This window comes from Carassius auratus, chromosome 7 (assembly GCF_003368295.1).
Source record: "Carassius auratus strain Wakin chromosome 7, ASM336829v1, whole genome shotgun sequence".
Classification (NCBI taxonomy): Eukaryota; Metazoa; Chordata; class Actinopteri; order Cypriniformes; family Cyprinidae; genus Carassius; species Carassius auratus.
Genome location: NC_039249.1, coordinates 13,071,229 through 13,096,821, shown reverse-complemented (window position 1 = coordinate 13,096,821; position 25,593 = coordinate 13,071,229). Strand labels below are relative to the sequence as shown.

Here is a 25,593-nt window from a genome sequence, read left to right as displayed (position 1 = left end):
ATCCACATCTCTCTCTCTCTCTCTCTCTCGACATCGTTCGGGTTTGGCTGTGTCTCAAAGCCACCAGATTTGGCCAGGCTTCCATGGGTGGATTCTTAAGCACACACTCATCGTCACTACTCAGCAGTCTGATGCGTTGAGAGGGGAGATGTCACCCCTGATCTCGATTTGTCTGGAACTAATCTAAGTCTCATTCTGTGGTCAGTGTGTTGCCAAAGCTGTGTAGTGCTACTCCGGCGTGTTGCTTTAGTAACCACTTCAGTGAGCAAGGCAACTGTCATGTGACCTGCTGAAGGCTTCAGCCAAGATAGAATTGCCTATAGCAAATTACAAATGAACTAATAAGACAATGCAATGCAATTCATCCTTTCTGGCATCGTCAAATTGTCCTACTGTATTGTTTAGGACACACCCAGCGAAGCTGGTTTCAGATTGGTCCATGTGACATCATTTTGAAACCACAGACTCTGATGGTGAAATTTTCAAGTGCTTTAATGGTCAACTTTTATATAAGTTTAAAACATGTACTTCCAGTTCAGACCTTTCATTAATGAAAAATAACTGCAGTCTTTGCAACTGTACTGTAGGTCACTGTAGAAATATCTTTACAGTATATATCATCATTATGGTTGGGAATTTTCCGGTTCCGGTTCCAATTCTGGTTCCATTTAACATCATTAAACATTTATTAAAAAAAAAAAAATAGTGGGAAGGAAAAAGGCACAATACTCAACTACTAAATGCTCAGTACTGTTTATTACTTACTGTCAACTTAATTTAAAGGTTGACAATGTCAAAATTCTACATGTATTACAGTATACACATTTTCCGATTCCATTTAAATGAACTATTATTATGTTTTTTTTTTACTATTTTAACTTCATTGAATGTAGTGTCGCTGGAAGGTAGGTACTAAGTAATGTTGAGTAATGCAAGTCCATCAATCAGCATGTGCCGTGATGTCATTGCAGTGCGCTTTCAGTCAAAGAAAGGCGTTGCGTTCTCATGAGGACCAATTTACAAGAGCTACATTGGATAAAAAAACCGAAAGCGGAATGAATCTGCGCTAGTTTGGGCTGCGCAGACCGTTTATCTGCTCGAGCAGAATCAACATCTCTGTGAAATCTTGAGAAGCATTCACATTCAGCGAACAATTCTGGTAAAGCTGATATCAGAACAAATGCCACTGATGTGGAAACCAGGAAAAACATTGTTCATTAAACACAAAATCTCCACCTTTGACCATGGATTTAACAGTAAAGTACAGGGACAACTTGTGGGAGAAATGGTCTAATGAGATGTGATTTCGAGTGATTTTAAATGCTTCACACAACTTTTCCCAGAACTTCAATGCTTTAAGTAAATGTGACGATATTGGTTCTTTCTTAATAGGTTTCCCCCATGAATAAAACTAAAAGATTTATTATGTAGGAAAGCAAACACTTATTTAAAAAAAAAAAAAGATTAAATGACCACTATTAGATGGCTGCAGAGAAGTACTTATAGGCCATTTCCACTCCCTAATATAGCCTATATATTTTTGCATTCATTAAATTATATTTAGACATTATGAATGACAGTAACAAAAGTATATTTTATCAGATGTAATATATTTATTGCATCTGTAAGACGTCTGCTAAAGATCTGGGAATCATCTGCTGTGTAAGGTCTCATAAGCAGTTTTACATACATTCTAATAAATGTCTATTTGACATCTGACAGGAAACATCTTAGAGACGTACTGCAGACGAACAAGCACTCTTAAAAATACATCTTGCATATTGTCACGGGAGGAGCACAAGACAGACACAGTGGGCGTGGCGTCAGGCCTCGGAGAGGCTTTTATTAACAGAAATCATAAAACAAAGGGAATAAAAGTGGCCAAAGGGGGAAAGTGTCCAAAATAACAGGGGATCTGGTGTCCTCGTTGTGCTGCGGGGTTTGTGTGGGTCGGGCAGTGTTCATCAAGGAAGGGTCCAGGTAAGGGGCGGAGTCCGGCGGCCGCACGCGCTCCCCTCCTTGGTCCGGGGCGCGAGGGGCGGCGGCTTCTCCTAGCGGCCGCGTCTCTCTCGTTGGCCGCGGCGCTGGTAGGGGATGGACGGCCCGGCATCCTGGCCCGTCGGCCGTGTATACGGGTGCGGTTCCCATCCGGATCGCGGGTCCGGCAGCTCACGTCTCTTGTGGCGCGGGAGTCCCTCAACGCACCCTTCCTGGACCCACGAGGACACCAGCGTGCATGCACGGGGAAGAGACCGGTCTCCTGAGGAGAGGCGCGTTGGGCTTTTAAACAGCGGCGGTAATGAGGCTCCACTTCCTTCAGGTGTGCCCCATCACACGCCGCCAGCCCTGACTCGTCTAGCGCCCCTCCTCTCACACACCCACTCCAGTCGGGAGCCTGGTGAAGGGCGGCGATTTAGGACGGGGTGCCGGTGATAATCAGGGAGGAGGCAGCTGACTCGTCACAATATGTAAATGCATGACATTAGATCGACATCTCTGAGATGTACATGTGTGATTAGGGTGAGTGCTTTACTGTCAGCGGCTGGTGCCACCTTCTGTAGAACTTAATGGCACTGGTGCTGGTGTCCTCAAACGCTAAGCTGGAGACCTACAGTGGTTGTCGAAGTCAGAAAAGTCCTAACGTTGTTAGAAGAATGTTGTCTGTGGTATATTTTCACTGCAAAACAATAGGAAATGCCGCAAAAATTTTGAGAAAAGCCGCAGCTGCAGTCATTTTGATCGCAAAAATCACACAAAAAAATCTTGAAATCCTGGAGGGACTGCCCTATTTTACTTTTTTTTTTTTTATAATTATCATTATTATATTTTGCTTAAATACTGTTTTGATTGTTGTACAGTAAAAAGTTACAATAGTAATATTTAGTATATTTTTTATTTGTAAAAACCAAGTATTCTTTGCTCTTTTTTTGTATGGATATAGGCTACTTTAAAATCTTGCAATGTAAATGTAGCTGCTGAGTGGTTACAACAGTCCAGGATGTGTTTAAAAATAAATTTAAGCCCAGAAAGTGAACTCCTGACCCTCGTGATTAACCACACCCATTGTGACCACTGAACCATGAGCAACCTGACAAAGAGCATCTGGCACAATACAGTGCTGTACAGGACCCAGAGACCTCGCGCACCCCCAGCCCATTCCCAGATAGCACACGCTTCTGAAAACGCCAGTTGTCACGGAAACCATTGTTTTGCCCTCCTTCTTCCTGCCATGCATTCCTTCTCACAATGCGTTGAAAAGCAAATTGGCCTTTGACAAAGCGCTGGAGGACTGTTTGGGAACGAGAGCTGAGGAGATTGGAGTGGATGAAAGACACACGAGGGTAAGAAAACACACTCCAATCAAACGAATAAAAAAAAAAAAAGGGAAAAAACAGAGGAAAAGAGCAAACTGCGAGGGGGGGCCGTCTCTGGGAGCTGGTCATTTCAGCAGTCTGAAAGCGCAGGTACCTGATATCACTTAGATGTTATCTGCCCTTCCTGCAGATGGGCAGACACGGGATGAGTGAAGGAGTAAAGAAAAGACAGACACAAAGAAAAAGATCAGTCACTCACACCCAATCAGAGTTCAGAACTTACTTCAAACATGTGGATTCAGCCACTCCAAAACGGTCTAAAACAGCACGTGTCTGTTCCTTTAATGTCACTGACACACTACAGATAAGGCCATCCTGAGATGCTCTGACTAACAGTACTTCAAGCTATAAGACTGTTCCAGATGTGCAGCACCACACTGATGGAGCCGTGGGTGGCCAAATCTGTTCCCCGCTTATTATTATTTAAAAAAAATAATAATAATAATTGAAAGCGGAGACTTTGTTTCATACCAAAAGTAACCTGTTGGAGCGTTGTGAGTTTCCTCTTTGCTCCGTGATGTAACTAAATGGGGCGGGGCCTTTGTAAAGGGTCAATTTATGTTATACTTGAATTAGTGCTGTTATACTGAATATTCACCTGAGAGGATTTTCTGTGGCAATAAGCCCTGAATCCTCATATAACAGCACTAAAGCATTAACAGTGATTGCACAGTCAAAGTGTCTGGAAGTAGTACATTTTCAATGATAGTTGGCAAATCTGAGGTGACATGAGAAACATTGTTCATCAGACTTTAATTCGTGATAATCGACAGTGAAACAATGTGGTGGCTAGCAAAAGAAATGAAGACAATGGAGTTCACGTAATGAGACCAGCAGCGGTTTAATGGATGCCATGTGGATTACGCCGTTTCTGCAGTTCTATAAACATTTTAAAATCTCAAAATAGACAAGAGTATTCAAGAATAATGACAAAAAGATCATCTCAGATCATCGTGGAACTGTTCCATACATAATCTTTCTAGGACGGTGTTTGAAAAAAGTATCAAGCATACGTAAGAAAAAGAAAACAGAGCTTGAGGCAAAGTAGTGAAAGAGAGGGAAAACAGAACTCATCCTCACAGTTCTTCCAGATAGGGCAGGTTTCTGAAGACATTAGCAGGCAGCTCAGTGATGTTGTTCATGCTGATATCCCTATGGAAACAGAAGAACAAATGCTTGTAGTCAGTGGTTGAGCGGCATGGCTTCTATAGGTTAACACAACATAAACAATTTACATTTGCTGTTTGGATGCATTTCTGTTTGACTTTTCATTTTCTGGTTCACATTGTTTACATTGACTGCTTCACGGTTTTGCATGGAAGAGAATAATGGATGATTTCATACTGTGATTTTGCTCGCTTTGGGTTTGAGCTGACTTACCAACATAACTTAAACTGGCCTTGTGCAGACACTCATTTTAAACAGAGCTAGATTTCATGCTCGTATCATGATTTATTCAAAGGTGCTCCCTCCCCAATCCAAAAAGGCCATTTGTTAAAAATAAACTGTAAAAAATAGGCATGTGAAACTGTAGCAACTAGACATGTTGCATTTGAAACCTTGAGGAAAAATTAAAAGCTTTTTTGCAATATAATTATAGTACTGTAAATGCATTTTAAATATAAAATCTAGTAAAAAAAAAAGAGAGAGAGAGAGATTAAAATGACCCCTATAACACAGTAGAACTACTCAAAATCCTGTCATGGGGCAACATAGAGTATTTCATTTTGACTAAAATTTCTTTAAGCAGTCCGTCCCACAGCTGATGTTCATGCTTTACAAGTTCAAACAGAGATCTGTATGTCTGTGACGACTGATAAGACCTGAATCCAGATCAGACAGTGAGATCAAGCATCATGCAACAGTAATAGAAGAAGCAGAGTCTATTTGATGTCATCAGCACTGCACTATGGTGATTTACCTCTCATCGTGCAAGTATGACATCAGAGGCTTACAAGTGTTTGGCTGGGAGTAAAAGTATGAATTTCCTCCTAAAAATCTCCCGCTCTGTCTCTCTACCTCAGATCCACATTACTGGCACATATCTCAGTACATTGTGCAAATATAACAGCGACCCCATTCGTCTGACCCCAGTGAATTATTTAGAATTTATGGTTATTAGGAAAGGGTTATTGAACTATTTTTTAACAACTTGATTCTCATTAAATCTAATTTGCTAATTCATTTCTAATGAGGTGGATCATATTCAAACTGACATTTAATAATAATAATAAAAAAAATCTCCAAAGTGTGCCCTATATACAGCTAAATAATCTTGAATTCTGTCAGATTTCTGAACAAAAACTACTGTTTGTATAACTTTCACCATGCATACATCATGCCTGACAAATTTATTTTATGGTGTATCATGTTGCTTCATAAAAGTCTATTTAAAAAAAAGATGGCTTGACAAATAGGTTCATAGAGCTTTTTTGTTAGGCAAATTGTAAAAGATGACCAGGGGCTAATTTTATTGTGCTTTTTGTCCTCTTGAAGTTTAAGAGCCTCTAATTATCATACTTTTAGACTGAATGGAAAAGAGTAACATTAAACTGCTACAGAAAAATAAAGAAAAATCATTCAGTGAGTTTGGAGTGAGTAAAGAACGGTGAACCATTTCATTAAAGTGTGCCCCTATTATGGGTAGTGAAAGGTTCATATTTTGGTTTTGGGAGTCCCCAATAACAGGTTGACATGCATTTTCCAAACCCCTCCTTTCCCTGACGCTAATCTGTGGTGATTGGTCTCATTTTCATTTAATCTTGCCTGTAATGCCTGATGAAGCAGTGTTTGTGAGCGCAGTGCTGCTTTCTGTACAGAGTTACCAGGGAAACCGCTATTTTTACCGCTCCAAAAGCAGCACCTAGTGGCGAAGAATGAATTTGCATTTTCATTCAGAATAACACGAAAAGACCAACAAGTGGGCGACAATATGCTAATGATTCATGTTCACGTCAACATGAAATGGCTTGGGATTCATTTTAAAAATGACTCGTTTCAATGATTCAGAGTCAACTCTTTCTTTTGAGAGACAATAACTTTATACACGGTGCACTTTGTTTTAAAGATTTGCAGGATGTTTTCATTCACTTAAGAGCTGTTACACACTGCATGAAAGGTCATTTTCAAAAATCCATAAGGGCACTTTAATGAAGTGAAATTCTCTAGGTTTTCCCTCATTGACTTTTTTTTCCTCTTATTTCTATATAACTATCTATGTCCCTCCTTTTCTCCCTAAGGCTCCGAAGCTCTGAGCAGAGAGAGAGAGAGAGAGAGAGAGAGAGAGAGAGAGAGAGAGAGAGAGCTGAGGCTGTCAAGGAGATGGAGAGATAGCATGTAGCAGCATGACAAAAATGCAGGCAGTACACAAAGTGTTTTCCTCTCTCTCTTTCTCTTTTCCATTTGGGCTGAAAGGTGAAGTGTGTGGGCAGCTAGAAAAGTAAATGGTAGTTCCGCAGTGAGAGAGGTCAGAACACTGACCTTAAAACACCCGCCGTTAGAGACGCCACAACACAGACTCGCAGAGAGGAAATGAGAACCAGTGCATGTAAATCATAATAAGTGTGTTTTTATGTGACATTCGACTTGTTATACATCTCAGTCCTTTTGTTTATTTATTCTACCGTATTCCAGCCAGAATTGTGTGTGTGTGATTCAGTCTTTGTTCTGGAGGAGATGCACATGGATCCCAGGCAGGTTTTTCAGCTCAGACTAAGATCTTGATTAGGAATCCATTATATTCGGCTTCAAAAGCCGGGCTGTAAACGGTAGACATGGAGACTGTGTCCGATGGAGCCTAACAAACAGCTACAATAGCTAATGAAGCACATCTCCAACCCTGAAGGAAGATAAAAACAAGGGGATGATATCGTCCGCCATCTTGGATTTCAATGCAAGGGCTGTCTTGAGTCTTGAAAGCGTATATATGAGCACGAGGGCCTCTGGCCACACTGTGTATCAGATTACCCCCCAATCACACACACCGAAAGGGGCCTCCCTATCCCCCCTGCAGCTATGACCTTCCATCACTCCGCTATCTTTTTTTTTTTTTTGGGATCCGCAGGTTACTTGCCCTATCCAATTACCCTTCAGGCTGCTTTCAATGGACCATGTACCACCAGAACACTCACGTTTCTTCTCTCATTCCTTATCACTCGCTCTTTCTCTCTCTCTCTCTTTCCCCCTTGGTGGTGTCCCTGGGCCCCTATTTGTGCAGCGGTCCCGGTGGTCCTCTGGATACATTATGTATTACTGACAGTCCTGTTCCTCTTGTACTGTCTCTCTCTCTCACACACACACACACACACACACTGCTCTACGCCCGCAGCCTTTCGCCCTGCTGCAAACTCTCTCAGTCTTTTGGCTGAGGTGACTGGGAGCAGAATGTGAGCGAGAGAAAGAAGACTGTGTGTTTGGGTCTGTGAATGTGATCTCTATCCCTGAGTAGCAGGTTTCCTCATTAGGGGCCAGGGGCCGCAGTGCAGTGACAAAGACAGGGACGGAGACAGAGGCCTACTGGAGCCGTTACCGGAGGAAACTCAATCCTATGAGACTGATAGCGTGTGCTCTTAAAGAGTGTGTGCGTTTGTGACCGTGTGAGACCAGTTCTACTGCATTTATGTTCTGTTTAAATAAAGTATAATTATTAACCTAAAACAAATTGAAAAAGTGATGCTTCTCATTTATATGGTACCAAACTGAATTGCAGTTTCAAACTTCTATTTTCTTATACAAATCACAACCTTACAATTAAAACTTATTTTAAAACTTAAAATGTCAATTTCTTACCTTAAAAGGTTAGTTTCCCCTAAAAAATTACAATTCTGTCTTTATTTACTCACCCTCACAACTCATGTTTTTCATCTGTGGAGCACAAAATAAGATGTTTTGGACCTCAGCATTGTCTAAAATATCTTACTTCATGTTGTACAAAAGAAAGAAAGTCAAACAAGGTTAGAAAGACAAGACAGAACTTTCATTTTTTTAAGTAACTATTTCTAAATAATATTCTTATCAGTGTAGTGAAATGTAGTCAGATTAATTAATACTAATGCGCGAAAATGTCCTAACTTATTTAGCTGGTTGAGTATATAAAAAATCTTGTTTTAACATAAATGATAGAAACACAATGTAATACCTGTTGGGTATTGTAAAGGTGAAATTCTGCAACATGCTCATACAGTAGATTTCAGCTTGCAAAGGCAGATACAATTTGGCATTGTCATTAAAACACTAGCTCGACGACTACAAATAAAGACCACCCTAAGCGCTACAGATGGAGTGTGACTGAATGGAAAATGCATACTACAAACATGGAAGGAAGAAGAAAAGCCTTGTTTTAGGAGAGCTCAGCAACATGTCAAGTCTCAACAGAGCACTGTAGATTTCCTGCCTGTCAGCAAGAGTAACAAAAATAGAGCAGGAAAGAGGCAGAAGCTAGGCCTGGATGATAAAATGGTATTGATATTTATCGAAGGTACTCCTTCATCGATAAAAACTATATAAAACATTTTCAATATAGAGCACGGTATAGGCACATGCTATGAGTGATGCAGACAGCACACACAAACACAAGCATGAGTACTATGAAAAAAAAATTTATTAGTCAAAATTAATTTGAATGCAAAAATGGTAGAGTCGAATGTTAGGTGTCCGTCGAGGAGCATGATCAGTGGCGTGTGAGATGGGGTGATGATGATGTAAGTGACGTTGTTGAATTTTAATGTTTTCTTAGTCCAGCCTTGCATGCTTTCTTGCGATGCTATACACAACATTGGGTCTACGGCAACCTAGAACTAGGGATGCACGATCATGATTTTTCATGGCCGATTCCGATACCGATTTTTTTTTTACAAGCAAACTGCATTATTTTCCGATACCGATTTCCGATTTTTTTTCTTTAATCAACAAACAAAAAAGAAGGAAAGTATCTATAAACAAGATGTTTATTTGGTATTTAATAGGCCAAACTGACTTTTGGCTATTGAAAACAATAACCATAACCATCTGAAATTAACGGCAGTAACTGCACAGTAAGTAGCCTACATTCAATACAAACATAGATGGTACAGAAATCAGCACTTATCTTTTGCTTTTGAATTGGGTGGAAACTAAATAGAACTGGCCTTAAATGAAGAGATTAACTGTAACCATGTGAAATTAAAGGCAATAACTACATAGTTCTACAGTCCAAACAACACAATCAACACACATTCAATAAAAGGTTTCTTAATCAGCATTCGGTATTTATTTTAGTTTTTACATTTTGTTTTAAATTTAAAAAAGGTCTCTACCAGTGAGACTAAATAAATGTATGCTATATAAATACATTATTCCAAAATGTTAAAATCAAATATGGTGCGAATTAAAGATTCAAAGTGTTTCATTCATCCAATTAAAAATTAAAAGAAAAAAAAGAAAAAATAAGGTAATGATTCACATCTATATTTTTTTTTTACTTGAGCCAATGAAAAATAAATAACTATTGGCTCAAGCAAAAAAAAAAATATAGATGTGATTACAATGTAGTCTGTGCACGCTGGCACACTTCCAGAAAATCGGCCAAAAAAAGACCAAAAATCAGCCGATTGCCGATCACGTATTTTAAGCAAAAACCGTCCGGTTCCGATTTATGGCGGTCAACCGGTGCATCCCTACCTAGAACACAGTAATGCAATTCAGTCTATGATTTTTTGCAATGGTTATGTTTAAGTGTCTGATAACCAATTTGGATAAAGTTATTTAATAACATGCTGTTTTGCACAATAAGAACTAAACAGAGTATAGTATAACAATAATACATTACATTATAAGAATTTTTGTAATACTATATATGGTGAGTATCCACTTCATGTAAACAACGCATGTCTGTGTTGATGTAAGCAGCAGCACAATGCGCATGCTTTGTTTACATCAAGCAGATGTGCGTGCATGCGTCATGATACTCTCCATAACGGGAGGGTCAAAGAGCTCTCGAAATGCATAACAACTATTTTAATTTGTGTTCTGAAGATGATCGAAGGTCTTAGGGTTTGGAACGACTTGAGGGTGAGTTTTTGGGTGAACTATCCCCATAAGAGATTTATAAAAAATAATAATAATAATCTTACAAATCAAACACATATGTAAAAATATCAATTATTTATCCGATACTCTTCAGTTAATCTGTGTAACAATTAATAATATAACGATTAATTAATTAACTCATACAGATATATGTAGAAATATTTATTCTCAGTTAATTAATATTACAAAATGCAATGCTATTTTGGGGTTTATTCATTAGCGAATATATATAATATTATTTATATAAAAATGACAAGCGATTATGTAAAAAACATCAATATCTGACAAAAAAAGGAATTATTGGTCAGTCACTACTTAGTAACAACCTACTGTACAAGATCGGTAATTATGCTGAGAAAATTGGATTTAGCACAGATTTTGTGGCCACGTTTGCATTTGTTACTTAATATCTATAATTATTTTAGTGAATTAAACGGTCAAACAATGCAGAAAGCCTGTTTCTGAGCGTTTGCAGGAATGTTCTCAATAGCAGCTGCTCTCCGTGGGCTCCTAAACTCCTCAGCTAAGATTCTGAGGCTTAACTTTTACATTTCCACTGCATCAGTGAAACATGGGAGCATCCGCGTGTCGGCAAACCACCCCAGCACCGCAGCAGGCCCTTCAGTGGCCACAGCTGCCCACAGAGCCCCACATCACAGCTGGGCCAGTCCGCTCACAGCCCTGCCAAGCCCTGAAGGAGCCCAGCCACAGCCTGCCCCATGATAAGGCAAGCAGATGTGGTGTTTGTGTGTGCGTGTGAGTGTATGTGTTGGGGCATGGGTGGGTCTCATTCACCGACTGGATTTTGGGCCAAGAAGGGCGAGGCGCTTCTGTGACAGCTTCATTTTGATTGACAAGCCTGCAAATGATGTCTTTTAAGGATCAAGTGTAAAAAGGGTGTGCACCTTAAAAATGGACTTGAAATAAGGACACTTTTTGTCCTACTTTATCTAAATGTTTGTGTATCTTACAGAAACTTGCATCTAATTGTATTCCAAAAATCCATAGGATCCTTTCTATTCAGTCACTTGTATATCATGTCACTGTGTAAATGTAATATATAATACAGATAAAACAGATTATTTCACGGGATTATTTACCCCACATTCTGAATGCACATTTTATGGGATTGATTAAAATTGTGCACAATACATACAATCCCACACTGAGTTTCAAGGCCTGAGTTAGGCTGAGGGTTTGTTGTTTCAAGCAGGACCTCCACCCTGAATTCATAGCACATTAGTCTCTTCTCACAAGCCTGATGATTTGTTTTACTTCAGCGTTACATACAGTAGAGTGAACACTAAACACTGGAAGCCTATCAGTGGTTTGGATGATGTCATGCCTGACAAATTCCTCTCCTTCTCCACACAAGAGAAAAGTTTGACTCATATTAGAGCTCCGGCAAACTGTCTGCCATTCAAGAAGACAATTATATGGTTTGAATCATGAAAAAAAGTCTAAAGCACCTTTTCTTTAAGAAAAGACAGGACTGATGGCCTCAACGATGGGATATAAGCTATGTATTTGGATCTTTAACTTAAATGTTTTGGGAAAAGAGGGCCGTCTGACGCAGACCATGGGATTTTAACTGTGAGTAATGGGTTCCAGTCTAAACCCTCTTTGAACTACCTGAGATCCTTAAAAAAAAGAAAAATCTACAGACTTGCCCTATACTAAAAGAAGAGAATACGACCACACACAGGCACGCATAACTTATACTCTAAATAAATATATATAAATAAAATACCTTCATCAAGTCACACTTTACACACAGGGAGCTCTATGCCCAGTTAAAAAAAGGCTACAGTCTGGAGTCACAGAGCAAGAAGCCAATTCCCTCACGTGAGCTCTAACACAAACACTCAGCCTTGAGAGCAAACATGTCAACCCACAAAAAAAAAAAAAACCTTCTGAGTCTAAGAGAAAGCAAAGGATTTATAGAAAGAGAAAGATAGCAGAAATGCAAGAAAGGAAGTATATAAAGCTGCTAATTCCACAGGAACACCATGGCTGCAAGCTGACAGTGTGCTGATAGCCTATCTGTAATGAGATATGGACAAGGCTGAACACACCACCGATCTACACTGGAGTCTGACTGCAAAGTTTGCCAAGAGCAAACCAATGTCTCTTCAACAGCTTTTATTTACTTAAATGTAAACCTAATATGTAAAATATCATGAAAAATGTGCTTGAATACATAACATTTTCCAATCAGAATTAACAAAACAGACTTAATAGTATAATTCAAAGTCTGTCACAATTACTTGCCCCCATATCAATCCAAATCCATCTGTTTTTCTTTATTGTAAGGAGCACAATTGTAGAATATTCAGGCTGTTTTTTTTCATTCACTGAAATGGCTTATAACAAAAAAAAAAAAACACCATTCAAGTATAAAAAACATCATAGATCCAACTCCTCTTAAGTTATAGAGCAGAACAGTCATTCTATATAACTATACAGTATTCTATTGTGCTCAAATCTCAATCATGCTTTCATAAATTCAACGTTATTCAACTTCAATATCAATATATCAGTGATAATCTCATCAATTAATGCCAATTAACAATAAATCAGTTATCAGCACAAACATTGACAATGATAATAATTAGAAATGTTACCTAAGCATCAAATCAGCACTGACAATAAACATTTCATCTTTTTACGCCAGTCCGCTACAAAAAAAAAAAAAAAAATCATTTAAAACTTACTTGTCAGGCGTTCAATTAAAATAAAAAAAATATATATAAAAAACTGGTGAGAAGGAAACACCCTTCCACTAAAGAAGGATAAGCTATCATGATATTAGCCGATATCTGACATTAATCAGCTGATATCTCAACAGCTTAAAATAACAGTCGTTTTAATACAACATCAGCAAGGTCAAAATACCACGTGCTTGCTAATGTTTGGCAGTGAGTGCTGTCCAGATGTCTTTGACAGCATCACCTAAATGTAAGTTGCCTCCCATAAGGGGTTTGATACTGACAAAATTCAGAAAAACACACACATCTCATGGCCAGCAAGTTCTTTTCCACAGTGCTCCAGCTCAAACTGGTCCATGCGTTCCCTCTCTTTCTCTCTGGAGAGGTGAGCAGAGCTGGACGGAAGCTTGACGGAACGAAACCCAAATAAAAACAGTTTTCTGGGAAGCCATTTCACATTCCAGTGAGACCAGAGAGGCTTCCCACCTTCCAGTAAGAGTGTGTGTACAGACCTGTCTTTGGCTGCACCTATTTGCGTGTCTGTGTGTGTTGTGACACTAAGAGACAGAATGTGTGTGTGTGTGTGCGTGTGGCTCAGTGCTTTCCCAGCTCATCTCAATCAGTATACCCCTCTGTTTATCGTTCGGCCCATCTCTCTCCCTCCGTTTCTCTCTCCATCCTTCCCCTTCATTCCTTTCCACTGATCTCAGATCCTCATCCTGTCATTTGTCTGGTGTCCATTAGAAAAAGAAGATGTGATGGGAGACAGGCGTTTCTAACGCAGCAGATGGCCTTCTTCAAGGCTCCATCAGGAAGCTCACATTAAACAAACCCATTAACTGCCAAGGCAACCTGTCTGCATCCCAACAACACTACTGACCATGAACGATATCTAAATAATCACACGGCCATGTCTGCGAGCGTCCACAACCTTTTGCTTCTGGAGGACGGAGATGAACTCGAGCATGTGAATGGAGTGAGTGGAAGGGAGTGTCAGGCTGTCCTCGGCTGGTTTAGACCATACACAGTCAATCAGACTGGCTTTGACTAGAACTCAGCACTTCAATAAATTACAGAGGGGCCTCTGCCCTCTTCACTACCTTATTACCCCACAATCTGGCCTGCCTTCCCTACAACATACTCTCTCGGTTTGCAAGTGAAAATTACTTAATGAATATAAATATAACTTAATGAATATAAATATTCATATCCATGGCTTGAAAATTAGTTTAATGTAGTTTAATGTTTATAAAGTGCTGATGTTAAACAGTGCAAATATTTGTTAATGACTAATAAAAGTTCCCTAAAGTCTAACCATACACTACCTGTCAAAAATGTTTTTTTTTTTTTTTTTTTGAATGCTTTTATTCAGCAAGGATACATTAAAGTGACAGTAAAGTTATTTATACAGATTTTTATTTCAAATGCATGTTTTTAAAGCAGAAGAATCTTTCAAATGTATTAAGGTTTCTGTAAAAAAAAAAATTAAGCAGAACAACAGTTTTTAAAATGATAATTAGAAATGCTATTGGAACATATTAGACTGATTGCTGAAGGATCATGTGACACTGAAGGATGGGAGTAATGGATGATAAAATTTAAGCTTTACAAATCAAAGGAATAAATTACATTTTAAAATATATTCAAATAGAAGACTTTTTTCAATATTGCTGTTTTTTTATCCAATTTTGTTAAATTTGTTCTCAGATATTTATAATGTAATTAGTAAGAATGAGTGACCGTGCATGTAAAGCAAAAAAAAAAAACTACCTTTGAAATATCTACTGATATCTACTGTACACCCTGTTTTTCAGTTCAGTGCAGCCCGTATAGCCTTTTGGTGAATAGATGACTTTTTTTGTAAAGAAAGACCTTTTCTGTGTGTAATTTCTGTGTCAGTCTAAACTCCATACACCACACTGACAAAGCAAAAACAGAATTGTAACTTGTAAAATTTATTTTAAAAAAAAAATAAAAAAAAACTAATTTAAATAGATTATTAAAATTAAAGAATAATTTAAGCGGTGTAACATAAGGCAGCAACATAAAACTTGAAAAAAAAAAATTATGGGGTATGAATTATTTCACAAGGCACTGTGTTTGTGTGTGTGTGTGTGTGTGTGTGTGTGTATGTATGTATGTGTATGTATGTATGTATGTGTATATATACATATCAATTGTTTTAAACTGTTAAAAATAAAAGAAAAAAAGTTTTAAAGTACTGACATTTCTCTCTCTCTCTCACACACACACACATGCACACAAACACACAAAATATTGCAAACCCAAAATAGCGATGCAAAATGAGACATGACTACAGGGCTCCAGACTGCTACCATTTGCAACCATTTTTTTTTGCCGGTGCGACCAATTTTCGTGAGTTGTCGCACTGGTGCGACCACCGCGTTGCCCAACTCATAAGCTCTGCAATTTCTGTTGCACTTGAGAAACATCAATCGGCAAACTAATGAAAACTATACTAAACCGCGATATGTTTCAGCTGTGCAGCACAGACTGTTTATCATCTTGGACCACGATGCAAACAATCTTGGTCAAGCTCAAAACAGCTTTACTCATGAGCCAAAGCCACTGTTACTGCAAAGAAGCGTTTCATCACTACCTCCATCATAGTGATGTTAAGTGTGAATCATTCAAATTCTGCACAGAAATCTCTGTTATAAACAGTGCTGACATATGTCAGGAAACCAGAAGCGGTAACGCTAACTGGAACCATTGTGTCATCAGTCCAGTGCATTATATCATTCATCTCAGGGTTTGTACAACCTTTTGAGAGAGAAATTCAAGCACTTTTCAATGACTTTCAAGCATTTCACACAACAATTTCCAGCACTTTAAAAGTCTAATATGATCCAGTTTGAATTGTATTTGTAATGGGATGAATAACAAATATTTTGTGGTAAACAATCACTCATGTAAAATTTTGAATATACATCAAATCACATAGGGATGGAAATTAACTTTTTTTGTCCACCGGCCACTGTGGCTGGTGGTTTTTAAAATCTACCAGCCACTCGATGTTTTTACCAGCCACTTTCATTTTTTTAACAGACAATGTGTAACTGCATGTGAAAATTAATACTACAAGATCTACAATACTTAAGCAGTCTATTTAATCTCAAGTCTCAATGAAATACTGATATTTTCTCTTTCAGTGATTCTCAAAAATGCTGCCTATCCAGGCAGTTTACTAGGTTTTGAAACAGCCGACTCTTGCTGAAGTAGCTCATTCTCTCAACTCTGTAGCCCAACCGGATGATACACTGCACTGAACTTTTTTAACGCACAGAAAAAAAATTATATTCTAAACAGTTTTTGTACGTATTAATAATGTTGTATTTTATTTCAAAGTAAAGTATTCAACAGTATAAGTGTAATGTATTTTTTTTTGTTGTTGTGGTTGAGGGAACACATTGGGAAAAGTTCACTGTTCAACACTGTACCACTGAAAGAAATCTCGGCTCGCAAACTTTTACGCCATTGACAAACAAACGCACATCATTTTTAATACATCGTTTTTACGCGTCTCGTCACGCCAGAGCTGTAAAACATGTGTAGCAATGTTATTTTCTACAAACAAAAATGAACAGCGTAACAACTTACTAGCCACAGAGCTAACTTCTGAAAAAGTACTTGAAGACTTTTTATGTTGGAAATAAAATGCATCCCCCGGACAGCGGTTATTAGACACACGACCGATAATACTGTTTGTTAGTTTGCTTATTATGCCATTAAAAACAATATAAACACAAACTGTCCATATAATCTAAAATGTTGCAGAATGCTGGAGGAGAATGAACTTATCGGCGTTTGACAGAGACGTGACAGTATGCAGAAATTTGTGCGCGATAACAAATTCAACTCTTCACGCGATCTTGTATATCATGAGCGCGTGCTATAAAACGTACTGTAAATAACCAACAAATATTTCACTCCGACAGCGGCACTAACTTCAGCTGCAAACACTGTAGTGGGAACAACGCCACCGTTTCGAGCCCGGATTACACCGCCTTTCTCCACGGAGCTGCTTCGAATGATATTACACTTTATTGCGTGTTGTACACACACCAGGGATGGAAATTAATGGTGTGTGTACAAATGGTGAAGTGAGTTTACACACCAAAACACAAAATAACCCACATTTGGCTGATGCTAATTTCCATCTTTGAAATCACAATTATAACCAGTTGACAGCAGCAGAGGAGCTCTTATTGGCTTATTAATCATTCATTTCTACTTTTTCTCTATATTTTGAAATTATAAAATCACTATTATAAAATATCAAATCATCAAGAAATCAGATATAAAAGAAACGTAATGGTACATACTGATATATACATTTTCTGTATTTAAAAAGTAGATTTTGCACCTTTTGCACCTGTTACTTTTAATAAAAGTCAATTTTGTATGCATCTTAACTCAACCTTAGTTCTTTACTGTCTCATCTGTATAAACAATAAACAAAAGAAAAATAAACAAAAAATAAAGATGAAATATTATTGGTAACTGTACTTATTAATGCAAATTAATAGTAATTTTATGATTAAATGATCTTTATTTTGGATACCCCCACACACCACACCCAGCGCTACCAATTCTGCTCCTGGCGCCACCATCTGTAGAGCTTAGTGGCGCTGGTGCCACTGCTCTCAAATGTTAGTCTGGAGCCCTGGACTGGCTTAAATATGACATGCCACACAGACAAGGAGACAGCAGAGGTTTTCGAAATGAGGAAGAAAATTATGAACTGGGAATAACTGTTTATTTTACTGCCCTCTAGACATAATTTATCATCAGCTCAGTTTAAATAAATTCAACACGTTCTGCTTTTCTGTCTCTCTCACACTCATAAACACACACAAATCGTTGGCAGGAGGCACCGTGTGGACAGATGCAGGGGACCCGAGGGGGTCATCTCCCGGTCAGGAAGTGTGCGGCTGTGGAGCGATGATGGACTCCAGGTCACCAGGGGTCACGCACGCAGGCAGAGAGGAAATGCCAGCCAAGTGGCACCACGTAGGACCACACACGTTCAAACCTTCGGCAAGGAGGAGAGGTGCCATGTTAAACACTCCTTACTGGAAGAGCTGGACAGAGAAGACATCCGCACTTCTTCAGCTGCTGGACACTTCTCAAGAAGTCAAACCACCGGAGAACACAACACACGCAAACCTTGGATTAGAGCTCATCTCCGGTCCGATTCCTACTGGGGACTACTTGTCAGTCCACTAATCTAGTCTTCATAGTTCCTCACAGCAGAATGGACATTTGGCGGATATTTTCTCCACATGGGTTGAAATCCACGGAACAAAGGCATGGCCAATAAGGCTTGATTTGAGGTCTGAGTGCAGCACGTGTAAACACTCGCAATAAATTAAGAAACTCTGGCAGCCAAGTGAAAGAAAACCAAAAGAACCAAAAAGGGAAAGATACAAGGTGACAGAAAGATGATATTTGGTATGGGAACTATGCCTGGGCAATATATATATAATATTTGTACGACATTCTATCTATCTATCTATATATATATTTTTGCATTTAAATGAAAAAAAAACTGGATTAAACTAAATACTTTTTTTTTTTTACAAGTTTTTAGCTACGAACATAGGCCTTCCTACTGTCTCTGTTCCAAAGTTCAAGTTTGGTGAACTCCTGAATTCACATAACGTGAAGATGTGGGACCAGTAGAAGATCGACTTCTCTCTACAGAAGTAAAAAAAAATTAAGGAAGCACTAGTTTTAGCCGTAGCGCAGCGTCCTATTTAATATAATGCATCTTTAAAAGATTATAAAATAAAATGAAAAAAATAAACTGCATAGTTCAATTTTTTTTATTTTACATCGTCGCCGAATTATTCCAAAATTTTTGCAAAAATTCAATATATCACCCATTCCATGGGAATCAAAAATAATTTTCCACTTAACATTTTAAATTGTTTATTTTACTTTTTGAAACATAAATATTTGGTGAAAACTTAGATCCACTGCCTAATGATGAGATGATTCTATAATAAAATAAAACACTATTAAATAATATTTTACTAAATTAAAACAACAGATGGAACCTCAGATTAGGAAACACATATTCACTATAAACTTCTTCATTTCATTAATTCATGAATGTTTATACAATTCTTTATCTTTATCTAAACAATGTCACATAAACAACCAGACAGTAACTAAACTGATTTAGGTTTCACTGCAAGTTGTATGCGTTTGATTCACACACACAAAAAATATATATATATGTTCATGCTGTAAATTCACTAGTGGATTGACTAGTGCAGGATTCGGTCATGGTCTTTTAGTCCGTTTGACAACTGTAAATGGTTCTTTACATTAGGAACATTGTTCCTAACCCTAGATTTACTGTAGTGAGTTCAACATTTGGGACTCAAACTGGATATGCAATGTTGTTCTTGAAGAAAAGCGGTCACAGACATTCATGAGGCTTCACCTTTAACGGCTGAGAGAGTCTTTGCCAGAACGCTGAACACAGAGGGCCCTCTTCTCCTCCAGAGCTCTTCTCATGACCTGTGTGTGTGTTCGTGTGTGTGTGTGTGGTTTGTGTGTGTGTGTGTGTGTGTGTGTGTGTGCAGGTATGACTGAAGGCTGCCTGTGTTCATGTACATAAAACAACCTTTATCCTGAACTATCCCAATTTACCTCAATAACATCAGAGCTGTAAATCATTTGTGCAGCAATGAGGCATACAAACCATTTTTAGGTGAAGCAATGCATTGGATCAACTACACTAGAATTTACACAACAGTAATTTTAACTGACAGATTCAATAAAACTGTGACTTGCTCTGGTGGCATACTCAAAATAAAAATAAAAAAAGAGCACTGACAAACTTTTATCCTCCACTTCACATTAAATCTCCCATTAAAAGTGCATTACCTCACCAGTCACTTTCTGTCACGTACCCCCTGACTGCACAGAAATGGTATTGTCTTCAGAGGTGAATGTGAAAAAAAAGCATTCACTAATCGCTCTATACATTCAGAAAGGTGTGGAAAAATGGTGTAGCCGGTTCCATCTGACTGAGCTTGAAGACGTGCAACCCTTCCCACAGCCTTTAAGATGGAAAAGAACATGGCGTCTCTGTTTTGTTAATGGGACACAAAGGCACATTCCAGCTCCTCAATGCTGAAGGGCTTTACTGAGGCTGAGACAAGAGTGGGCTAATGGCGTGTGGACAGACGTTTAAGGGGGGATATCCCCACTGCACACACACTCACATATACACAGGGGAAATTCATTCAGCCAGCAAGGGGACACCAAAAAATAGGCAAGGTGGACTGAACTGTAGAAAGGGTCAAAAGTAAAGGAGTCACGCGCTGGACTATGAAGGACGTGCCACTGAATCATAAAAAAAACACATTCTTTAAACTTACTGGATAAGAACAACAAGTAAGTGAGAAAGGGAAATAGCTAGGAAATATTTTCATATTTTATTATTATTATTTTTGTCAGGAACAAGGTTACTGTATCTTATGATAAATATCTATATAAATATCTCTCTCTCTCATACATATATATATATATACACACTGTATATATAATTTTTTATTTTTTTTTGCAATGATGCCATAAACACATATCTAAAAAATATTAGATCATTGACAGATCCATAAAGAACCTTTAACATCCTTGGAACCTTTCCATTGAACTTTTCAGTTTTTAAAGAAATTTTAATGTGTGAAGATCTGATCTAAAGGACCATTTCCACTATTAAAAAACCTTTTATGGAATGAAAAGTTTCCATGGATGTTAAACGTTCCTCAAGGAAACATTAGCAACAATAAAGAACATTTATTTTTAAGTGTGTAAGAAAAATACAACACAGAAATTCAGAAATACATTCAGGTGATACTTTCTCAAAAACATCAGTTACCCATATCTTGCCCTATACAACATAACAGACGCACGTTTATGAGGTGCTTGTTAAAACATTATGAAGGCCATTTGATCGAAAGCAGAGTGTAATAAGCTATGAACCACTTGCAGTGGGAGTTAAGTATATAGTTACATCCGCCCATACAGCACAGTCAAGGTCAAAGTTTCTCTGGTGTGGAGCGATACTACAGTGCATATTTGTTTCTTAAGCCGGTGCTAAGTCTCTCGCTTGCCCTGCTCCGATACTCCGCCTAAACAGAGTATGATTAACCTGAAGCATTGCGCAACAACCTGTTGAAGTGAGCAAACTATATTAACCCCACAAGACTGAGAGCTGCTATCTGGACTGGGAGAATAATGATCAACCAGACTGTGCCTACTCTCTTTCTCTCACACTTTCACATATTTCCCTCCCTTTCTTTTTCTCAGACCCTTCGAATGCTGCTATACTCCAACATATTTTTCCTTGTCACTTTACCAGTTTTTTAAACTTCAACTCCCTCTCTCTGTCGTCCTCTCTCTGGCTAATTCTCCAGTGCTGTTCTTCTCTGCGGGGAGAGACAGTGTGGCGACAGCTGAAGGCAACCCAGAGGACGGGCAGAGAGAACTGCCCTACTATTATCAATTACATAAATAAATACCAGAAATGCAGTTAAGCGTGCAGCAGGCCGACGCAGCCGGATGCAGCAATGCGGCTGGAACGGTGGCAACGCATTTCACAGCTCATGACTGTTACCACACAGACTGACTGACAGATGTCCCATCATCTGCTCAGCATCACTTGAGGATAGATCTGTAATGTGTGTTTTTTTTAAAGAAAAAATAAAATAAAATCTAATGTGGCCTGCAGGTCTTATATATATATTTATTGGTCACTCAAAACACAAATATGATGTATACAATGATAAAGCTGCCTAACAAAATGTTTAAAACAAAAGCAACAACCAGAAGGGGTTAGCATCCTGCTGATGCCTATACATGCACCCCCCCCCCCCCACTTGCATATAATTTACTGATATCCAAGATGGCCACTTCCACCTCTAGTGTTAACTCTGTGGCTTTATTTCTGGCTTTATCGCTTCTCCAGACTGGACTTAGCTTGGCGTTGGGTTACACGCTCCAGCTTGGCAGAGATATTTCGAGAGCCCGGTCAAGCTGTTTTCGAAACGTATGGGCTCCAAGAGTGAGCTGCAGAATAAACATTTGCCTCCAGACACGCTTCTAAACACTTTGGCAGAAACGTACCACACTTAATCACAACAGAGTGAAAACACAATGAATGCTGGTAAAGTGTAATGAGGTGAGGGATGTGATTCACACGTGCCACACAGCGGGCTCTGGCTCAGGCCAGCAATAAACCAGTCTTTCTGTACTCAGACAGATGGAAAAACTTGAGGGATAAAAAGTTCTCCAAGTCAACCAGAGAGAAATCAAACTATGCAGTTGATGCGAGTTCTCTATTGATACAGACCAATGGAGACAGCGTCAACAATGATGGCTATAACAATGACTTTAAAGTTTTAATAATCATTCTAATTCTATAATAAAGTAGTCAATAATAATAACAGCTCAGAGAAACGATTCTGTTAAGATCATGTTTCCTGCTGATGAACAATTAAAACATTGATAGCCAATCAGAATCCACCTGACTTAAAAGGTTTAGAGCATTTAATGCGGCACGGTTATAATAACAAAAAGAATGCATTTATGTGGACGCTAATATGGTTAACGATACAGTTATCGTTCTTGGTGTAAATGTACCTTTAGTCAGTGATGGTAAAAGTTACAGCTTGACAGTAAACTTAGACACAGTTTATGTTTTATTACTTTAAGAGGGCTCCTAAATTATCAGCAAATCCATAAAGCTATTTAAAAAAAAAATTGTAATGGTAAAATAAGAATTCAGAAAGAGATAATACTAGTGTCTGGTATGCACTGTAAAAATCAGCAGCAGACTGCTGACTTGTGGAAAGCACTATTAATAGAAAAGCACCCCAACTCACCTCAAAATATAAATAACTGGCACAATATCTACCTTTTTATGCTGCATGGGTTTAAAAGCAGGCGGGTGAGGTTTTAAAGGCTGACTGACTTTAATAATGGATGAGCAGCCCTCTCTCTATTACCAGTTTGAGCCATACAGCATTTAGTCTGTCACACTCACACAAAGTACCCAAAGAGAGGCCCAAGATGGACTTTGAGCTACAAAGTGAAAAACCTCTCCAATGAATCTCGGTCTCAAAACAACTGCCAGCCTTATTCATACAAAACACATTTAGCTAAATGTAATAATCATACTTGTCAATATTGATTTCTCACTTCTAATCGTTAATATTGTGTTATGGTTTTCTGACTGCTATGCTGCAAATAAAACTGATTGTGTGCAGGTGTGTTTCTGAGTCATAGTTACAGTTTATTATGATTTGATATTACATGATCAATGATCTTACTCACTTGATGTCTGAAAACTATTTTAGACAAGTTATTGGTAGTTTTCGTAACTGCATAAATTACATGTTTCATTATTTCAGGGGATAACATGGTGTTTCTGGAGCAATTCGTTGTAGAAATATGTAACATGCGTAACATGGACAGTGCAAGGAGCGTTTTGAAAAGGGAGCCAAACATTTCTAGCCTTATAAATACAGTATGCACTTGTTCCCAGCATGCACTCAATTGTTAAACGTTACTGTGGTGACTTACAGGTAATAAGTGAAAGCGCTGAGGCCGGTGGGGACGGTGGTCAGTCCTCGTCCAGAGCAGTCCGCTCCTCCGTCTTCATCGCAGCGGCACAGCGGAGAGCATGTGGCCGGAGTGGACGGTCCCTCTCCCGCAGCAGCAGCCGCCGCCGCCGCACAACCCCACAGCCCCAACATGAGCATCCGGACGGCCAGCAATGCCATTATTCTCCTCCTTTCGACCCAAAAGCCCCTCAAAGGAAATGCGTGGTGATTGTTTCGCCAGCAAACAGAGATGTTGATAGCCCCTTTAACCTAAGAACAAGTACAATATCAGACTCGGTACTGGGTTGTATTCGCTGGGCTTGATCAGATTTAGACATTAACGTTAACGGACTAAAATTAAGATACAACATGTCTTATTGTTGTGAGTGCCCCAAAAGAAACGTTATGCTACCTGCTTTTCTTTCAGCCATGATCGATGTAAATAAGTGCTCTTACCTAATGCCCGCGAACGATAAACAGATCGGGCCAGTCAACGGTCATTCTGCGCGGAGTCTCGAGCCTCACACCTCCAAAAACACACCAAATAAACACCTTTAGCTTGTATTCCCGGTCTAAACAAACGGGGCTCAAGATTGCCCCGATTCGCTAAGCGTCCGCTTCCAGGAAAACACTCACAAAACCGCGACGAAACACGGCGGTTTACAACAGTATATTCCCTCTCTCTCTCTCTCTGATTTGTTTCCTGTAGAAAACACAGTTCTCGGTCGAGCCTCACGTTTCCTTCTCTCTCTCTCTCTGTCTCGCTCTCGCTCTCTCTCTCTCTCTCTCTCTCTCTCTCTCTCTCTCTCTCTCTCTCTCTCTCTCTCTCTCTCTCTCTCTCTCTCTGCAGGACAGCCAGTGAGGTGCTGAATATGTTAATACAGACCTACATATTAATGATTTCTCGACGTCAGCTGTATAGTGTGAAACCGAAGGCAGAAAACTATTAATTTAATAATAACTTTAAAAAATTGAAAAAAAGTAACAAAAAGTTACTTAAAGTAACTTAGTCATTTCAAACTGTAGCAGGCACCTTTACCCAATTCAAATTCCAAATAAGAAAAAAAAAATACATAACTCCACAAAGCAGTAGGCCTAAAATAATAATTTTCAGGAAATTACAAAAGCTTGAGCATGTGTGTACTTATAAAAATAGAGATTTTATTAAGAATTCAAAGTGTTGTGTGTAGCGTAAACATTATAAAATAAAGTTGCTTTGAAAGTGCTTTAAAATGTCAGAGGGAACAGATGCAGAATCTGTAATTCAATGAAATGAGAAGTGCCTAAATACCTTTGCAAGGTATTGTATATTTAAAACCATCATTTGTAGATATTTACAGTAATATTTGGACTCTCCAAAGTTTAAACTTTTAGGTCATATTTGAAAAGGCCAAGAGAATACAATATACACTCTACCCATTCTGGCTAGCACAAACTGTCTGTGATAACATAAGAGAAAGACTGTCTTCTTCTGCCAGTACTCCTGTTTTTTTCAGCTTTATAAGCCATGGTAAAGTTTTCATAAATGTCTGCACAGCTACACACATAGCTGCACCACCCATGGGATTACATGGCACTGACTCATAAACTGAGAGGGTAAAAGGAAAGAGACAGAGAAAAAAAAAATGTTTAATGTTTTGGCCAGAGTGCGTGTGTTTTGTAAGTTCTTCCATGTTACCTCCTCGATACAAGCTCCACTGACGTCAGGTTTAGCTATCTGAGATCACTAAAGCTTGCTTTTATAGGCAGATATTTGTCCAGACTGTATAGCTCTTTATCTTATCTGCCAAACGCTACACCTCA

The 25,593-nt window shown here is 38.7% G+C and overlaps 1 protein-coding gene across 2 annotated transcripts in view; it reads right to left on the bottom strand.

Moving 5' to 3' along the window:
• The window catches only part of lgr4 (leucine-rich repeat containing G protein-coupled receptor 4), a 46,148-nt gene extending 21,583 nt beyond the window's left edge, over positions 1-24,565 (bottom strand). For both annotated transcript variants that reach the window (XM_026267412.1, XM_026267413.1), the window contains exons 1-3: positions 24,247-24,565; positions 23,771-24,060; positions 4,455-4,526 (exon numbers count right to left, since the gene is read on the bottom strand). In XM_026267412.1, coding sequence (XP_026123197.1) covers positions 4,455-4,526; positions 23,771-23,970 — 272 coding nt within the window. In that variant the 5' untranslated portion in view covers positions 23,971-24,060; positions 24,247-24,565. The remainder of the gene's footprint in view (positions 1-4,454; positions 4,527-23,770; positions 24,061-24,246) is intronic.
• Between the last annotated feature and the right edge of the window lie 1,028 nt (positions 24,566-25,593).